This window comes from Mustela lutreola, chromosome 2 (genome assembly GCF_030435805.1).
Source record: "Mustela lutreola isolate mMusLut2 chromosome 2, mMusLut2.pri, whole genome shotgun sequence".
Classification (NCBI taxonomy): Eukaryota; Metazoa; Chordata; class Mammalia; order Carnivora; family Mustelidae; genus Mustela; species Mustela lutreola.
The window spans coordinates 114,885,582-114,904,609 of record NC_081291.1 but is presented as its reverse complement, the minus strand read 5'-3'; the positions used below and the strand labels follow the sequence as shown (position 1 = coordinate 114,904,609).

The window sequence follows — 19,028 nt, the reverse complement described above, 5'->3', positions numbered from 1 at the left end:
TGGGAATATAAAATGGTAACCATTATGCAAAACAGTTGCACTTTTTAAAAAAAAGTTAAATGTACACCTGCTATAAAACTCAGTCATTTCACTTCTAAGTATTTACTCAAGAGAAATGAAAGTATTTATTCAAAATAAGAGTTGTACATGAATATTCATAACAGTGCTATTTGTAGTAGCCAAAAATTGGGCTCCACCTGAGTGTCTATCATCAAGGTAATGTAAATAATTTGTGGCAAATCCATACAATGAGACAGTATTCAGCAATAAAAAGGAACAGACTATTTATACATGCTACAACATGAATAATTTCCAAAGTAATTATACTGAGTATAAGAAGCCAGATAAAAGAAGAGTACATAGTGCATGAGTCTATTTGTATTAAATTTTTTTTTTAAGAGAGGGTTGGGTGAGGGCCAGAGGTAAGGGAACGAGGGAATCTTAAGCAGGAGCCACACCCTGCATGGAGCCTGACACAGGGCTTAATCCCACAATCCAGAGATCACCACGCCGGCTCAATTAAGAGTTGGTCACTTAATTGACTGAGCCACCCAGGTGCCACCATTGGTATAAAATTCTGTAATTTTTTTTTTTTTTTTTACAGGCACACAACTAGGGGCACATGGTGGCTCATAGGTTAGGGCCTCTGCCTTCAGCTCGGGTCATGATTTCGGGGTCCTGGGATGGAGCCCCGCATTGGGCTCTCTGCTCAGCGGGGAGCCTGCTTCCTCCTCTCTCTCTGCGGGCCTCTCTGCCTACTTGTGATCTCTGTCTGTCAAATAAATAAACAAAATCTTAAAAAAAAAAAGTGGTGATGAATTCCCTTGTACATTTCCACGAAGGGCCTCTTTGAGACCCAAGGTCACCACTTCGCAGGACTGCTAGAGAGGGCTAGGCAGCTCTGCCAGGAAACCAAGTGTTTTCCTGGGCAAGGCCAATTGTGCAAGCATGTGAGTCCTGCCTTGTTAGCACAGTTCTCTGGTCAAACTGCCTAAGAGCATAAAAAAGCAGAAGATCTCCAAGCTTCACATGAGGCTATAAATGATCATCATTGTTAAAAGAGATCACCTTTTCCTCAGGGTCTGAGCAAAGGATTTTAGGAGTTGTTGCAGGTTTGGGGAAACATCAGTAATAGTAATTCCCATCCCATCTCTAAGACCCACTTCATTCCGTGTTCTCTCATTCTGTTCTCCAGTTATCTTTAGGCCTGACCTCTGGGCGTCTGCCACTCTATAAAGTCACAGTTGAAATGTAGAGGGAGTTCCAATGCATTTTTCTAAGAGCCTTGCAGTATATTCTTGCCAAGGGGTTCTCTCTCTGCTATGTGTATCCAAAAGGAGCTTCCACGAACATGTTTCCAGCTCAGTAAACATTCAACAGGCAACATATATTGAGGCCTATTGTGTGTTAGTAACAGGGCTGGGCATATAGTGATAAATAAGACCCATATCCTGCAGGCCAGAAAGTCAGTCAGCCAGAACAGTCTTTGATCTTGTGAAATGTATTTTTTCTGGTTCAGACTTTTATGATCTCCTTGGATGCTCTTACTCTGTCAATTCACATTTTAAGGTTCAGTTCTAGAACAGTTTTAACAGAGCAAAAATAACCTCCTTGATTCAGACAATCAACTCAGCCAACTGTGTCTATCCAGTGGAGTGAGGCTCCAAACCACCACCTGACGAAGTAATTTTACAAAAGCTCTGGGGAAGATCATCAACATCCTACAGGACAGTAATCCTGATGTACGAGTTAAGACACGCGCACGAAGAGGGATGCTGTTCTCTCACATCTTAGTCTTCCATGCAGTGTAGATATTCTTTGAGATTTTTGAGGTAATAAAGACAGATAAGAACAGAAAGTTCTGGAAGGCACTTCACAGAGACCTCAGGCGGATCATACTCTTGGATGGCAATTTTCTCAGGTGTGGAGAATGAGCTCTAGTTGAAAAGGCAAGAGTATGTCCCCTAGCAGAGCAAGAAGAAACCTGGCATTTGTCTTAATTTGTGTAAGGTTTCTAACAGTCGCCTTTTTAATTGACAGACCAAATACCCAGCAGCTGCTACTGCCCCAGGTCCCGAGGCTGGAATGCAGACTGACTATTAATTTCCTGAAAGCCTAGCAAAACAAAGTGGAATGCCAGATTCTCAAGAAAAGTATCCTCTTCACATAACCAAGCTTCCTCCCGCTTTTTAACCTCTTCCCAAAGTCTCAGCCAAGATAAAAGAAACATGAGAGTGTCACCTTGGATCCTATCTCACCACGCTGAACCACCTGAGAAGCCTATCATACTTGGCAGCAGAGATCGGGCTTCGTCTTGTCAACAGCCTGGCTGTCCTGGGATTTTCTGTTCTTCACATCTGTCATTATAAAGACAACGCAGACATTTGTTAGTGCGGTGCACCTAACTTTTTCAAGAATTGCTCCTGAGACATGCTCCAGAAGCGGGAAGCCTGGCTGTGGGTAATGAGCTCTGGGCCAGCAGAGTGGACTTTTAACTCCCTGTTTGACTCCTTGTTTATCCTTGAGAAAGCTGTTCTTTTTGAAACTGCGTATTCATCCAAAGTCCAGGGAAATAACAGCCATTTTGTCTGCAGGATGTCTGTAACGCTCAAATGAGGTAATGTATATGAATATGAGAGCAGAAGACCCCAGTGATTTAGATAGTAACCACTGACAGATAAGGTGGGCTCCCCAGGTCAAGGGAGAGACACAGAAATTTTTAATCAGTTCAAATGACCAAGAGGAACAAAACCAGTCTGCAAAGCCTGAGATGACGAGCTTGCACAAAATTTAGCCAAATTTGCAAAAAGACCTCTGCAACACATCCTATTATGCTCTCCAGTAGTTCTTGTACTGCTACCGGAAATAGTGAGCTGGCTCCTGCTTGCCATTCTGCTTCCGAAACTTGCAGATTGGGACTTTTGCCTGATAAGAGTCCTTAAAGGGTGCAGAACTTGTGTTTTTTGCCTCTTTAACTCTGAGCTTAATCCTTTCTCTTCAGAGCATACTTCTGCTTTGTTGTGAGACGCTATGTCTCTGTTATTTGCAAACTGCATGGTGGTAAATCTTTTCCTTGCCTCTGACCAAATCTTCACATTCCAGAAATTTTAAATGACAAATGTACTTGATAAAAGGAAAAAAAAAAATCACCATATAAGTTTAAAGAAATAATACAGTTGATGGTTAATCTGGGTTGGTTTTTTTTTTTTTTTTTTTTGAAAGATTTTATTTATTTATTTGGGAAAGATTACAGGTAGGAAAGAGAGAGAGAGCACAAGCAGCGTGAGGTGGAGGGGCAGAGGGAGAGAGAGAAGCAGACTCCTCATTGACCTGAGATCTCAATGAAGGGCTCCATGCCAGGACCCCAAGATCACGATCTGAGCCACCCAGGTGCCCCATGGTTAATCTGCTCAACTTGTATTTATTTATATGGACCACATGGACATAAATAGTTAACGATATGGTCTTTGTTAAATAACAAAAGAAAAAAAATTTTATTAGGGATAAGAATTAACACACCTGATGCCTGGACCATATTTGAGTTTTAGCACACAGGTACACGGAAAAATAAATTTTCATTGAATAAAACCTGTGTGTGTGAGTGATGGGATGCAATCTGGGTATCAGCTCAAACTCCAGCTGTTCTTTAACCTGTAGCAGGTATCTGTCTCAGGCACCTCCACACTCCTGGAGAGTGTTGCTAACCCTGGGCATTACCATTAAGGGACTGGTGCCTAAACATGGAGCTCAATGGAGGAAACCAACAGGTCCCAGATACATTTAAGAAGTTTAGCTGGGTATCATTCTGCTTAAAAGTATTGGGAGAACATAATTAGAAACAAATCTCTTCCCAACCTAGAAAACCTCTCCACAAAGGACATAGAGAAAGAAGACACTTGACCATTGACTAAACATTAAGCCATGTGAGCATCACAGGGAACCTGCTAAGTGATTGCAAAGACAGAAAAGACTCTCTCTCAGCCCCTTATATGACCAAGTGGATACAGTAGACACATGTTCTCAAAATAAACGACAACTTAAGTAAGAGGACCTGACAGCACCTTTGTCATGCACAGTTCATCCTAACTTTGCCTAGGGAATTGGGGAGACCACCTGAGTTAAGCCAATCGGCTTTATTCAGAAAAGAAACAAATTTTTTCATATCTTTGTGACAAGAGGTAGCTTTGCAAATTGGAGTAAGGTACCCATCGAAATTAGCCTCTTACCCTCCTATGGGAACTGGGCAACAGAGATCTACCCCCTTTGCATTTCAAAAATATCGTTTCCAGGCTCAAGAGAAAAGACAGCCCTGGGTCAAAAAACTTACAATAGATCTCTCTAGTCTTCAAAGGAGAGCATGTCAAAGAGATGAAAACGTGCTTACAACTACAAGCTTTCTGAGGTAAATGCCCTAAGCCAAAGGAAGGGAGGGACATCTTTTCCTATATTTTCAAAAGGAAAATAAACCTCTTATTTTTAATTTGTCCTTGTCCTTACAACAGTCAATAGCTCTTAAGCAGAAAAATTACATTTGAGAGAATAGATGGAAGGTATGAATGGTGAATTTTCTGGTGACAGAAAGTCTGGATAACTGCCTTTCGTGGTTGGCTTTGGAGGCCAAGAGAATCCCTGAATTCCTCCTCTTCCTGAAGCAGGTCTCAGACCCTCTCTGATCTTACGAGCTAGTAACCAAAGGGGGGATGTCAATTCTCACAAATTAGTCAGCTGCTAGCAGCGTGTCTGCTGTTTCTCTGGATATTTCTGCTCTGAATGCTGCCCTCTACGTGATCTCACCCGTCACCTGTCTGGTAGGCGGGCCTCCTTGCTCCCCACCTCTGCAACTCTGACCTCTCTGTTTCACAGAGTGTTCCTGCTGATCTCCTGCAGAGGAGGGTCTAGAGAGCCACACCCCTGTTGGTCACCTACTGTGGCTCTGCATCTGTCACGTCCTGATGCTGCTCAGACTTCCTGCAATATTGCCACAGGTCATCCCTTAGTGACATGATACTTGAGGAAGCGGCTCCCTTCACCACACCACCTGCTTACCTTCTTACCTTCCCTGCTCACTGGCTCTATCCAAAACTCTTTTCTACAAATAGGGGTACACTTTCTCCTTCCTGTGCCCCACTTGGACCCTCAGCAATAGAATTCTTTATGTTTTCCCATGTAGTCCTCTCTCATGGCCTAGGTGCCCTGAGGAAACTAGTTGGAACAGTTTAACATAGTGCCTCGGGCAACCAGAGTCCCTGCTTCCCAAGACAGTCAGAGGTTAGCACTGAAATTCCCCCAACTCAGTCCAGAGCAAATGAGGACAGTTGGTTACCCTATGACAGCATCTCAAACTTTTTAACGAACATACAAATTCCCTGGGGATTTGTGTGCATAAAGACCCTTATACAGTAAGTCTGGGGTGTGGCCATATTTTGAGTGGCAAGGGTTTAAAGTACAGCATCATGGGTTTGGGTTTTTTGTTTGTTTGTTTGTTTGCTTGCTTTTGGCTTTGGTTTTGTTTTGTTTTGTTTTGAGATCAATTTCCTTCCCTTTCGGGCTTGCTATTAATGTGGGCACCCACAATAGCCTCTGTTTAGCCGTGATTTTCTGAGCTCCATCATCACATTATTCTCATTGCGATCTGGCTTTTGCCAGAGGCTCCTCTGATCCACCAGATGGGCTAGTTGCAATAGTTGCAATCTTGGTAGTAAACATTGACCTCCTACTCAACATCCAACCCTCATATTTTACTTCCAATAGGAACTGAGAAATAAGTAAAAAAATGGATCTAACAGGATTTAGCAATCATGTCTTCCAGCTCTTATGACTGTAAGTTACTTAAAAGCAGAGACTATTACTCATTACTGGTTCTTTAAACACAAAACATGACTCCTTGCTAAGAGTAGACTTTCTATAAATGCTTGTTGTTTCCCTGTCTAGGCCCTGATTTCATTCTCCAGGACCTAATCAACATTTAGAACCTTCTAGCAAATGGAAAAATGATAGTAGCAGAGGCATCTTGAGTTGTAAGGACATAGAATTTAGAACTGGGTTAAAGAGTGAGTGTGTATTTCTCCAGGGTTCACATTTACTATAAAATGCTCTTGTTTTAATTTAACCATGATGGGACCCAGGGAAGGCCACCCCAAAATAGGCTAAAGCAGCATGTAAATTATTTTGAAGTTACTTAAGAAATCGCAGGTGTAAGAAGGCACTCTGACACTCCTCCCTGTCTCCCTGACAGCAGGAAATAAATATCCCATGTGAAAGCTATTTTCCCTGTATAGGATGTAGAGAGACATCCTTATAGCCAGAGATAGAGAATTTAGGGCCAAGAAGGCTATGTAAACAAACTCTTATTAGTTACTTCACTAATTAGTACCCAAGCCTAAGTTTCTTTGTCAGTTCTTCATAAATTTATTGTTTCTTTGTCTAAAAGATATATAAACAGTCTACTTGGTCAATCCTTAGGTTCCCAAAATTGTGACACCTCTATACATAAGAAATTAATTTTGTAGGTTTTTTCGTCTTGTTCATCTGCCTTGTGTCAATTTAACTATTGGGCCAGCTGAAAGAACCAAGAGGGATGAGCGGAAAATTTTCCCTTCCTGACAATAGCAATTGCCTTTTAGGTAAATGGCATTACACTATGAACTCTCTTACTGAGGTTAAGCAAAGAAAATAGTTTGCAGGGTAAACACATGAGGACACTCAAAAAATAGTGCTAGCCTAGGATGGAACATCAACTTAAAAAAATCTATAAAGTAGATAATTTCTGTCCAACAAATGGCAAAGAAAATAATAGTGTTATAATAAACATAATTTATTTAATATTTTGTTTTACCTTTATGGTGGCTTTGTTTGCAGAGAGACAAACAAAAGGAGAAGAAGATTTTAAGGAAAAGGTTGAGCAGAAAGATGGTAAAAGAGTTGCTTAGATAAACTTCTCATTATATAACTCATCTAAAATATAAAAATTACATATTTTGTCAATGCATAGATGAGCTGTGGGGAAAGTGAAGAAGCCAGGCATAAAAGAAAATATGGCTCCCTGGGGAGAGTTTGCCCTTGCAGGAGCTCTGATCTGGGGTGGCCTAGACGTTTCTAACTGGAGACCAAGTCTGAGCTTGGGTTTGAACACTGAAAGAAAGCCTAGAAGTAGTCATGATGAGGGAGCAGGAGGCTGGCTGAGAATGGAGCAGGGGCTGGCACCTTGCACCCCCTCTCCACCCACTCCCCTCACCCCACCGAACCTGACTTAGGTTCTGGAACTTCATCAGTCATGGGAGAAGATTACCCACACAATTGATAATTTACTTCTCAACTGCAACACTTGAAACTAGAAGATATTTTTAAATTTCTAAAAGAAAATGATTGTCAAAGTAGCACTGTGAGTTAATCTATCAAGACAATAAAGAAATAGAGACACTTGCAGACCAACCAAAACTGAGTTTACTTCTGACATCTCTCACTAAAAAAAAAAAAAAGAGAGAGAGAGAGAGAGAGAGAGAGAGAGATGTTCTTCAGAAAAAGGAAAAAGATTCCAGAAGAATGATCCAACAAATGAAAGGATACCAAACCAGGAACAGTGTGGACTTCAGGGTAAAACCAAACTGATAGTGACTGTAAAAGAAATTAACAATATAGTTCCACTTTTGGTGCAAAATTCAAGATAAAATTCATATCCTGGACAACAATGGCATGTGGGATGAGGAAACTGATTACCTCAGGTCATTTGAATTTCCTCCTGTTGTTCAGGAGGAAGATAAATACTTTGAACTTTAGATTTATTTAGGACTTTGAGTTAAATGGGCATGTTAACATTATAAGGGTAGCCAGAAAAGTGGGATGTAAAACTTCTAAACAGGTGGAAGAAAATAAGTTGAATGGGGTAGGAGTAGGGGACAGAGTAAATCCAAAGGATGGAAAGAAAATGGAATTAAAAAGAAACATTTAAAAAGCAGAAAAACGGAAAGTATGAAATAAGATGAAAAAAATGAATTCAAGCATGCCATTTATTTCAATCAATGTGGGTGAGCTGTACTCCAGTTGGAAAACAGGGGTTTTTAGATAGGGTTTAAAACAAACTCAGCTATGTGGTACATACAAAAGAAACAATGAAACCATAAAGGCATAGGATGCTTAAATAAACAGATGGAAAAAGAAATTCTAGGGAAAAGTCAAACATGGTAGACTTTATGTTAAAAATATTACTCAATAAAGAGGTTTATTAAATATTAACAAAAACTTCAATTCTCTATGAAGATAATTCTAAACTTGTAACCACTTAAAAATATATGTATAGAGGAAGTGGTGATGCAACATGGGGGCTTAAGTGGGTAGGAGAAGAATCAATGAAACAAGATGGGATTGGGAGGGAGACAAACCGTAAGTGACTCTTAATCTTACAAAACAAACTGAGGGTTGCTGGGGGGAGGGGGGTTGGGAGAAGGGGGGGTGGGGTTATAGACATTGGGGAGGGTATGTGCTTTGGTGAGTGCTGATTCACAGACCTGTACCCCTGGGGATAAAAATACATGTTTATAAAAAATAAAAAATTAAAACAATATATATGTATAGTATCCAGCAGTGGAAGAGTGTGCATTATTTTTTTTTAATTAACATACAATGTATTATTTGTTTCAAGGGTACAGGTCTATGATGCATCAGTCTTACACAGTTCACAGCACTCACCATAGCCCATACCCTCCCCAATGTCCATCACTCAGCCAGCCGACTTGGAATCTTTAATACCTTCATGTTAGACCAGAGAAGTCCCAATACCGTTTAAGGGGTTTGAGCCTATATTCTCTGATAATAGAACCAGTAAATTAGAAATCAATTTTAAAAAATGATCACTGGAAGCAGGAATACTTCCAATGATAATTTTTCCTCAATCTTTCATTTAGGCCTTGTTGATTGACAATTTTGATAAATCCATACCTTGTCATTTTCTGGAACCCACTATTCTACTTTTTCAATAACATACAAAATATTTGGTTGTAGTATGACCAGTTTGTAAATTTGTTCTCTGGTCATGTAGCACACACTTGAGCATGCAAATGTACATGCTCACTCTTTGGTTGGTTGACCTAATTTAATTTTAAAAACAAGCTGAATTTCAAAAATTCAGTTTTCCAGTTTAGCCCAGCCATTCAATGCTCTATTAGTAAATTGAAATTTATTTTTTTTTAAAAACCTCTTTGGTATAAGTAAGTTTTAAAGATAAGTGGTATAAATATTGATTATAGTTGTACTATAAATATAAAAAAATTCAGTTGTTAATCTTTATGACAAAGCTCTGTTTGTCATATCTTTCAAATGGTTCCAAGTACATGAATTTCATTTAATTTTAAAGAATGTTAATACAAATAACAATATATAGAATTAGTTTGGTAATGATAGGATCTATGAAGCTGATTATGATAAAAATGCATTCAGTTATAAACTTTGTAAAAGCAAGAACCAAGTCATTTCCCTCACCATTTTATCTTTAGTGCTTAACATCATATCTTGCACATAATAGATAGTCACATTTTTTAATAGAAAAAAAAAAGATATTGTAAATGTAGGGTGGTAAGTGGTTAAAGGCCAGAAATAAAAAGGCCACATCTAATATGAAAGGAAAAGCACTCATAGTCATTAATTATTTTATTTCTTTTAACCAATTTCTACGGAGTGCCTGCTCTATACCAGGATCTGCTCTAGGTGTTATGTGATGTGTTGATGAATGATAGGCACGGTTCATTAGCCAGGGTAGAACTTACAATCTGGGGAGATACGATTTGTTGGAAATATATAGGGTGGTCACAAGAATCAAGTTCTAAGCTTTTGAACAATGTGATAAGGGAGAACTCAATTCATCACCCACAATGGGCATCTTACAATGCAATTTTTATTTTAGTCAAAATTTGTCCATTTATGATAATTCTTTAATATCAATTACAGTTGACACAGTAATTTAATATTCATTATCTCATTTGAAACAGAAAGACTGAGTATTATCACTAATTTACAGATGAGGAAATTAAATTGGAGATGCAGGTAGATCTCAAGTTTGGAACCCAGATTTCCTAGATCCAAATTATTGGAGATAAAGGTGATGCCACATCTTAAAGATTGGGTTTTGATGTTTGTTTGCTTTTAGCAAATATTTGACTAAAAACCATAGTCTGCTTTTTGTACTTTGCAAAATACCAAGCTATTTAGCTTTGGCAAATTTCATTTCTGGATGCTTGTCAGAACTCTTCCCTTTTTGTCTGAGGATTAGTTATTAGCTGTAGAGACACAGTCAGGAAGTTTTCGGTTATATGAGCAGGAATCCCTGGAAGCAAGGTTGGTTGGATCTGGCATTAGCCTACTGAATTTCTTGAGACGAGACAACTTGGTCATGCATCTCTGTATTCCCAGTCTCCCCTATTTATGCGGCTGGCCAAATGAAGATGGGTCGGCAATAAAGCATGTTACTCCCCCATGCCATTCTGGCAGCCACTGCCAGACCCAGGCCCTTGTGACACTGCAACTCAAATTACCTTCCCAAACAGCTCTGCCATACCTTTGCTCAGAAGCCGTAGGTAGCTCTTTCTTGCCTGCTAAATATTGATCAGATCCCTCAGTCTGTCCTCCAAAGTTCTCCTTAGTCTTTTTGAGGTTTCTTGTGTTCCATTCATTCAGGACCTCCTCGCCTTGCACCATTAATATCCTGGTCTCCAGCCACGCTGGTGTACTTGCTGTTACCACAGCACACCTGATTTTGTACCACTCTGTGTTTTGGCTCAAGCTATTTCTTCTGTCTGGAGCACACTGCTCTCACACACACATATGCATGGAAGTCTAACACATTCTTAACAATCTCTCCTTCTCCTTGGATCCCTGACGTGTAAGGAATCACCTTTCCCCATGCTCCCACCGTGAGCTCTGAGTTTGCTTTGCCTCCACGACCCTTAGCCCATTCAACCTCGTCTCAGTTACTGAACTGCACGGCAGGAGATTAGGAGTTAGGCTTGGGTGCAGCACCAATGTTTCACTCATGCCGAGCCTGGCTCTGTTTCTGTCACATAGTTGATGTTTTATAAATGTCTCCTGAATTACCAAAATTAATCAATTATGCCATGTAAGGAAACCAGAAAGGCCAAACTCACCTCTATACAGTCAACTTGACCGTGACAATTTCCTCCTCTCAAACATGAGCCCAATGACAGAGACGAGGGGCAACATGGTCACACTCACCAACAAAGTGACATATATAACATGTTATCTGACATCTATTTTTAAAAATGAAGAATACTTAGATACTCAAGATGGGCATTGGAAATTAAAACTGTCCATTCAGTATTGCCAGAATGTTACTAATGCAAATTGTCTAGGGATCCCAGAGATTGGCACAGCCAGGAAGAAAAAGTTTTCTCACTTCTATACTTGTTTTCCGTGTATTACAAAGTTAATTTGTATATAGCTCTTCTAAACTTTTGTCTTGCTGACTTTCTGTCTCCCAAATTCAAAAAAATATTGAATTGCTCCTGACATCTAGCTGGCTTGATCTGGAGTGCATGCATAATTTAAGCTGATTGAATATTTTGCCACATTAGAGTGGAAAATATCTGAATCCCCCAAACAGTAAAAGAAAATGACAGGCTCAAATGCCACTTGGCATCACCTTCCGTGATTTCCGCCAGGTAATTAGGGCAGTCTAGGCGGCTGAAATGGAAATTTGCCTTTAGCTACAGGATTCACTCTTGAGCACTCAAGGCCCAGGAACAGAGGACTCTGTCTTTAGCTGATGCAAAGTCTTCTTTCCTTTGTTGGAAGCAAGATAAAATAAAAACATTCCTTAAATTATTTGCTTTTTTTTTTTTTAATTTTTTAAAGACTTTTTTAAAAATTTATTTTCTTTTTAACCAAAGAAAGTGGGGTTTGGAAGATGCTTTCATTAACAGAATTTACCTGGCTTTGAAATATACAAAAACAAAACAAAACAAAACACTCTAAAGCCCTCCAGGTTTATCAGAAAAAACAACTGACGAAGCACCAAATCACTCAGGGTTATAGCTGCTCTTGGTTTCCCCTCCTCACCTGAGCCTCTGCCTCCTCTCACCCTGTGTCACTCTCCTACCCACATGGCACAAAAGTGCTTGTTCTTTTGCTCCCCTCCTGAGAATGAAGATACAGAGCACACACACACCCCCTCCCCTCCCCACAGTCCCTGTCCCAGCTGTGATTGTAGAGTCGACAATGCCAAGGAGAAAATTCCCCAGGAGAAGGAATGTGGCATTCTGAAGACATTGGGTGGAGAGGCAGATGAACCTCCTGTGTAGCTGCCATTGAGGGGCCATAGGAGCGGGGTTGGGTGGGGGGAAGGGGGCGTTGTGTGTTGGTGAAGGAGCAGCGGACAGAAGCCAGGATCTGGGAGAGGAGCTATGGTTTACCTTAGGGCTCTCCATTTCTTTTTGTTTTCTTTCCATGTTCATCAATAGTAATTGTGATCTTACTTCTGAGAGACCTTGACACTGAGAATGGGGTAGAGGATATGAGTATTCTGGTCCCTGGGAAAGGAAGGCTCCAGTCAAAATACACTTGCTTTATTCAGCAAACTTGTGGAACACTTACCAAGTGCCCTTACTGGCTGAGTTCTGGGGATTTAGTGAGAAACTAAGAAAGGCCATGCCCTCATGGAATTTATATTCTAAAAGAAGATGGGCAATAAACCTATGAACAAGCAAACAAACCAGGTCAATATATATAACGGTCATAACCTTGTACAGAAGGTTTTACAGCGTGCAAACACAATGAATATAGAAGCAAGCAGGAAAAGGTGGGGTAGGACAACTTCAAATCCGGTTGCCCCTACAGGCACTAAGAAAACAGAATTTGGGAAGCTGAGGAATGAGGAACCAACAAGTCCTCTGATCAAAGATGTTTCCCCTAAGAATTTCTTGCAGCAGCCATTTGTAGACAACAATCCCTCCTTAAACACTCCTCTTCTCTGAATTTCCAAGGCAATTCTCCTAACACATCCTGTTAGTTTATGCCCTGGGCTCTCACACCTCCTGTTCCTTTCTCAGAGTATCTTTCCTCCAGTCTCTGCCCAAAGAAATTTCAAGCTCATCCTTCCAAATTCAACTAAAATATCCTCTCTTGTACCGATCCCAAACAAAGGAGAAGTTTGTATAACTCTATTATAACATATTTCAAATTGTGCTTTGCTGTTGCCTGTTACCAGGCAATTAGGAAAGGTGGGGAGAAGGTGACAAACATTCTTTCCTTGACCAAACTCTGATCAGATTTCCTTGAATTCTCCTCTCAACTAGGCTTCTGTGCTTATATTTACGTAACCCAATTTTAGCAAGAATCCCATTGTTAGGTCTGTAATTAAAAGAGCGAGACTGATACAAAGCAAAGGTCAAGTAAAGCTTAATTTTGCACCAAGCGTCAAGATTCAAACGGACGGGTCGGGGCCGCCTCTTCCAGACAGGGCAACCCCTCCCTGCCTTACAGACTAACTTTTATAGAGCAAAGGCCATGTGGTTGGGCCTGGCCACACACAGGTGGCCAATGAGATTGTAACACACAGAGAAAGCTACACAGTCATGCTAGGTCACACACGGGTGGCCAATTGAATTACAATTTGCCCTAGTAGATATTTGACCTAGCCTATCACCTTGGTCAGAATTGGCACCCAAAAGGCAGGACCCACACACCTTGGTAGCTAGAGAGACAATATGCTCATCCTACTGACTGGATGTCTCCACCTGGCCTGACCCACACTTGTATTTGGGCTTTGTTACCTGGGACCGGTTTCCCGGACTTGCTTTTAAGTAAGTTCCTCTGTTGGGGAGAGAGTAGGGGGCAAGGTCAATTTAAGTTTTACTGCATAAACAACAAAATCACTGTTTAACCGGACGGAATAGCTCTGGCTAAATAGGCCCTTACACCATGAAGTTGGTTTAACCAGAATCCTCTATCCCCCATATCTGACTACCTTCATATTTGATTAGCTACTTCCTCCTTCCCCACCCACTGGGTGATCCCCTGACCTGCCATCAGAGTCCCTCCTACCCCTGACATTTGCTCTTAGTAATTTTCCATTACTCACCCCAACCTTGTTTCTTGGCTATAAATTCCTATTTTTCCTTGTTTTCAGAGTTGATCCCCATTGCAGTGGTTCCTACAACTATTGTGATGGTCTCCCCCTTTGAATAAAGTCCTCCTTATTGTCTTGGTTTTTTTTTTTTTTTAAGATTTTATTTATTTATTTGACAGAGAGATCACAAGCAGGCAGAGAGGCAGGCAGAGAGAGAGGAGGAAGCAGGCTCCCTGCTGAGCAGAGAGCCCGATGTGGGGCTCGATCCCAGGACCGAGATCATGACCTGAGCTGAAGGCAGAGGCTCAACCCACTGAGCTACCCAAGTGCCCCAAGTCCTCCTTATTGTCTTTAACAAGTATCCTAAATATTTTTTTTTCTTTAACAGAGGAAGGAAGGAGGAAGGGGAAAGGAAAGAAGAAAGAGGGAAAAAAGGAGCAAAAGTACAAGAGACAGAAGAAAGATGGAAGAATTTAAACTTCAAAATAAAGTAAGTAGTTCATTTCTGGAATATTTGTAGGCCCCCACCCAAAAAAAGAAACCAAATGCATCACAAAAGATATTTTTGTAATAAAAATAAAAGTTGTGCCTTATCTTGGAAATTCTTCTTTCACCCTGCCGAGACCACCAAGGAATGTAAAATCCCTCCCACACTTCTTTTCAAAGGTATTTGCATATGAGTCATAATTCCTGCCAATCCCAAATTACATAGATCTGCATGCAAACAATTAGGTGTTTAAAGAGCTAGAGGGGAAGAAGAGCAGCTGCTGAACTGCAGGGGAAACAGAAAACCTCTGGTTAGTCGCGGAGGAATTGGGAACCTACTAAGCTCTTTCCAGAAGCAATCTTTCCAGTGTGGATCATTAGGGACAAAGAAAAGGGCAAATTCTTTGAGAAAAGGACAAAAGAAAAGGACAAAGAAAAGGTTTAGAATAGAGGATACTCCTAACTCTGAGGTTTAGTTTGCTCCCAAGAGGTTGCAGAAGTGGGGAAGGGGCCAAGACAGGGGACATCTTGTCCAGAGGGGTCCAGGACTTCAAGCAGCCCCTGAGCAACGGCTTTATTGTCTATCACAGAGATTCTCAACCTTAGCATCCCATTAACAATTATATGGGATCTTTTAAATCCTACAGTGCTGGACCCCAGACCATTTAAATAGGGATTTCTGCAGATGCGGCCATAGTACTAGGACTTTTAGAAAGCTCTTCAAGCAGTCTGTCAGACACAGGTGGTTAAAATTCCTTTCCTCTGCATCATTTGCAAAGTCTTTTCAGTGCCTTGGCTTATTGAATCTGGTTTATACAGAAAAGTAAAACCAAAGCTCAGAGACAGAAGGGAACTCGCCCCGTCATAAAACTAGTGGCAAGATTCTGATTTGGGCTGTCAGACTTCAAGTTCAATATGCACACGGTAGGTCAGGTGGGTTTTCTACAGAAGAGCTTCTGAGGAATGTCTTGATGGAGACAAATTGGTATTATGTGATTCCATTCTCCTTTTTGACACCCTTCTTGATTAACATTCTTTTTTTCTCCCAAAGATTTCCTCCTCCGCCCCTCTCCTCCTCAGGTGACCATTCCTCCTCTCCAGCCTGCTGGGAAGCACTGAGCAGTGACTAACCACTCAGCAGGAATCAGGTTTGGGGGCAGCCTCCCCGCAGGAAAATGTACTCTCTAGAAGAACATTGGCATGAGGTAAAATGCAAACAGTCGAAGCGTGGAGGTGAATGGTATATGAGAATTTCTTGTACTATTCTTGAAACTTTCCCATAAGTTGAAAATATCAAGATATAAAGTTACTAGAAGATGAGAGGAGGATGAGGAGGAAAGCGAGGAGGGAGGAGAGGAAGACATTGATAGCATTAGTATAGATTCAATGGCCTTGATGAAGAGCCATGTCCCCAAGTTCTGAAGCCCGAGTCTTCTCTGCTCTGAGACCTTGGCCAAGCCACCCTCTGTCTTAGGATTTTATTTTCCTGTTTGGATAATGAAGGGGTTGGAGTAGACTTTCCCTGTTGTGCATATTGATTGCTGTATAATAAACCACTCCAAATCTTTGTGACTTAAAACAAAAATTTATTATTGCATTTCATGGTTCTTTGGACTGACTAGGCTCAACGGGGTGATTCTTACTTAGGGGACTTTCACGGAGTTGGGTTGTCGTTACCTGGCTTGAGTGGGCTGGTATTCCAGGTGGTTCACCCACACAGCTTGCAGTTGATCTTGGCCGTTGGCTAGGAACCCAGAGGGGGCTGTTATCCCCCAAAGTCTATACTTTAGCTAGCCTGTTAAATAGAAACAATGATGTTCTTCTCAATTTTGACAGATATTTTTTTCCTAAGGTTGTGAGTTTTCCATAAACTTGAAATTACACTGTCATGTGATAGTTGTCATTGCTGTTATTTACATTCTGCTGACTACTGGTTATCCCAGGCTTGCTAACCGCCATCTGGTTACATGTCTGGATGCTTCTCCTGAGTAGTCCTTGTCTATTGGTAATCTCGTTTCCATCCATTCACCAAAGATGCAGCTAAATAGGAATCCCAGCCTAAGCAGTAAGGAAAAAATGCTCAGAGAAACTGTGCCAGGTTTGCATTTGTAAAAACTGTGATTGTTCTTGAACACTGGTTGCTATAACAGGGTTGGTGGGGCAATTTCATTCCCAGACACAATGTCTCTCACATTGTCCCCGTAGTGGTGAGAAAAACACACTGTGTCTTAGCATGCCTAGAAACCTTTTAAAATCAGAAGATCCACAGGCAGAGAGCACACGGCTTATTTGAGAAGCTTTGCTTCTGCTTTTTAGTATGCTTATGCACTGCTTTAATCAAAATTACACGATTACAGGGGCACCTGGGTGGCTCAGTGGGTTAAAGCCTCTGGCTTCGGCTCAGGTCGTGATCTCAGGGTTCTGGGATCAAGCCCCACATCGGGCTCTCTGCTCAGCGGGGAGCCTGCTTCCCTTCCCCTCTCTCTCTGCCTGCCTCTCTGCCTACATGTGATCTCTGTCTATCGAATAAATAAATAAAAATCTTTTTAAAAAATTACACAATTACACATTCAGAGTCAATGATCTCACCAGATTGGTTTCAGAGAGAAGTAGTCCCCTTTTTGCCTGCCCTCTAGAGTCTCCTCCCCAGAAGCAGCTTCAACTACTTTAACTAGGTTTGTTTTTTGTTTTGTTTTGTTCCAGAAATTGCTCCTTCTAGATGTTCTAGTTCCCCGCCCCCGCCTGCCCACTCTTCCATAATTACATATACACATCCACCCTGCCCACTCAAGTCTTCTCATTACAATTGCATCTGATTTGGGCAGGCCAGAGTTCTGGGTTTATTAATAATTATTATTAACAATAATAAGTAGTTTATTTATTAATAATATAGTAATAATAACTCTACACATTTCCCAGCTGAATCCTGCAGTATTCATTGATCATTTTTCCTTTCTAAATAATTTTGTTTTCTTTTTTGCATTTTTCCTTTTTAAGATTTACTCATTTAGTTGCGAGAGAAAGAAAGAGAGGCAGAGGAAAAGGGAGAGAGGATTTCAAGCAGACCCCACATTGAGTGAATGAGGAGCCCAATGCAGGGCTCAATCTTGTGACTTTGAGATCATGACCTGAGCAGAAACCAAGAGTCAGACACTCAACCAACTGAGCCTCCCAGATACCCCAACTTTTTATTTTCTTTAGAGCTAATAATTGTCTTGTATTTTTTTTTTTTAATTTGCTTATTCTTCCATGTAGGTAACACCAGTTCACCCAAACCTCTGTCAAGCATTCCACTCTCATCTCAAAATGTTCAAAAACATCAGTTATTCCATAAATTTTATCTTTTTGAAGAAGTCCTTCTTAGGCCTTCTGTTGTGCTCCAACCTGCTAATTTTGGCCTTTTGACTGAAGACACAGTAACACCTTAGGATCTGCCTTTTCAGTCATCATTAAGACTCCTTTCCCGCATGTTGGATCTTCTGTTTCTGTATCCACGCCTTCTTTTTTGTTTGTTTTCTTCCTTATTTAAAGGAAGTGCATCCTTTGACAGAGTAGAGCTTCTGACAAAAAATATCCAGTAAGTAAAATTTTGAGAACTTACATCTTTGATGATGTCTTTATTTTATTCTCATACTTGACAGTTGAATTGGGTATGATATTCTAACTTGGGAATCACTCCATTCAGAATTTTGAAGGATCCCCTCCATGATCTTCCTTCTGGTGTGGCTGTTGACAGACCCTGAAACTACTACAATTCACGACCTCACGACCTTTTGTACATTATTGAAATTTTCCCTCTCTTTCCACTCCTCCCTTTCTCTTCTCTTATTCTTCCTTCTTCTTCCTTTCTCTCTTTCCCCTTCCCTCCTTCCCTCCCTCTCCCACTATTATGGTATTTTTATCCACTGCATTCGGTATTTAGCAGGTCCTCACAATCTAGAAGCTGATGTCATTCAGTTCTGGGAATTTTTCCTGACCTATTTAGTTGGTATTTTTCTCCTCCCATTCCCTCTCTTCTCTTCCTTTGGAAACCCTATTATTTAGATATTGGACCTCAAGGACTGATCCTTTTATTTTTCACCTTTCCTTCCTGCTTTTCTATTTGTCATTTTCTTCTATTTTATAGTATACATCTTCATCCTTAACTTCTGTTTCTTCCATTGAATTTTTATATATCTACTGTCATATTTTCAATTTCCAAGTTCTTCTTTGTCTTTTAGTATGCTTTCTTTTTTAAGATTTTATTTATTTAATCTGTCTTTTCTAAGGTGCCTATTGTGTTTATGTGTGGTGTTTTTTTTTTTTTTTTTAAGATTTTGTTTATATTTGGTTGTCAGAAAGAGAGAAGAGAGAGAGAGAGCACACGCAGGAGGTGTTGCAGATAGAGGCAGAAGCAGGTTCCCTGCTGAGAAAGGAGCCCAATGAGGGACTCAATCCCAGGACACCAGTATCATGACCTGAGCGGAAGGTA

General features: G+C 40.7%; 1 protein-coding gene across 2 annotated transcripts in view; it reads left to right on the top strand.

Annotated features, from left to right (window-relative positions):
• Positions 1-19,028, top strand: part of RTP4 (receptor transporter protein 4) — a 139,543-nt gene that overhangs the window by 109,733 nt on the left and 10,782 nt on the right. Inside the window, exons 2-3 of one of the 2 annotated variants that reach the window (XM_059163177.1) lie at positions 14,460-14,561; positions 15,609-16,077. In XM_059163177.1, the coding sequence (XP_059019160.1) occupies positions 14,460-14,561; positions 15,609-15,687 (181 nt within the window). In that variant the 3' untranslated portion in view covers positions 15,688-16,077. Of the gene's footprint in view, positions 1-14,459; positions 14,562-15,608; positions 16,078-19,028 lie in introns of those variants that run through there. The other variant, XM_059163178.1, reaches the window with a different exon arrangement.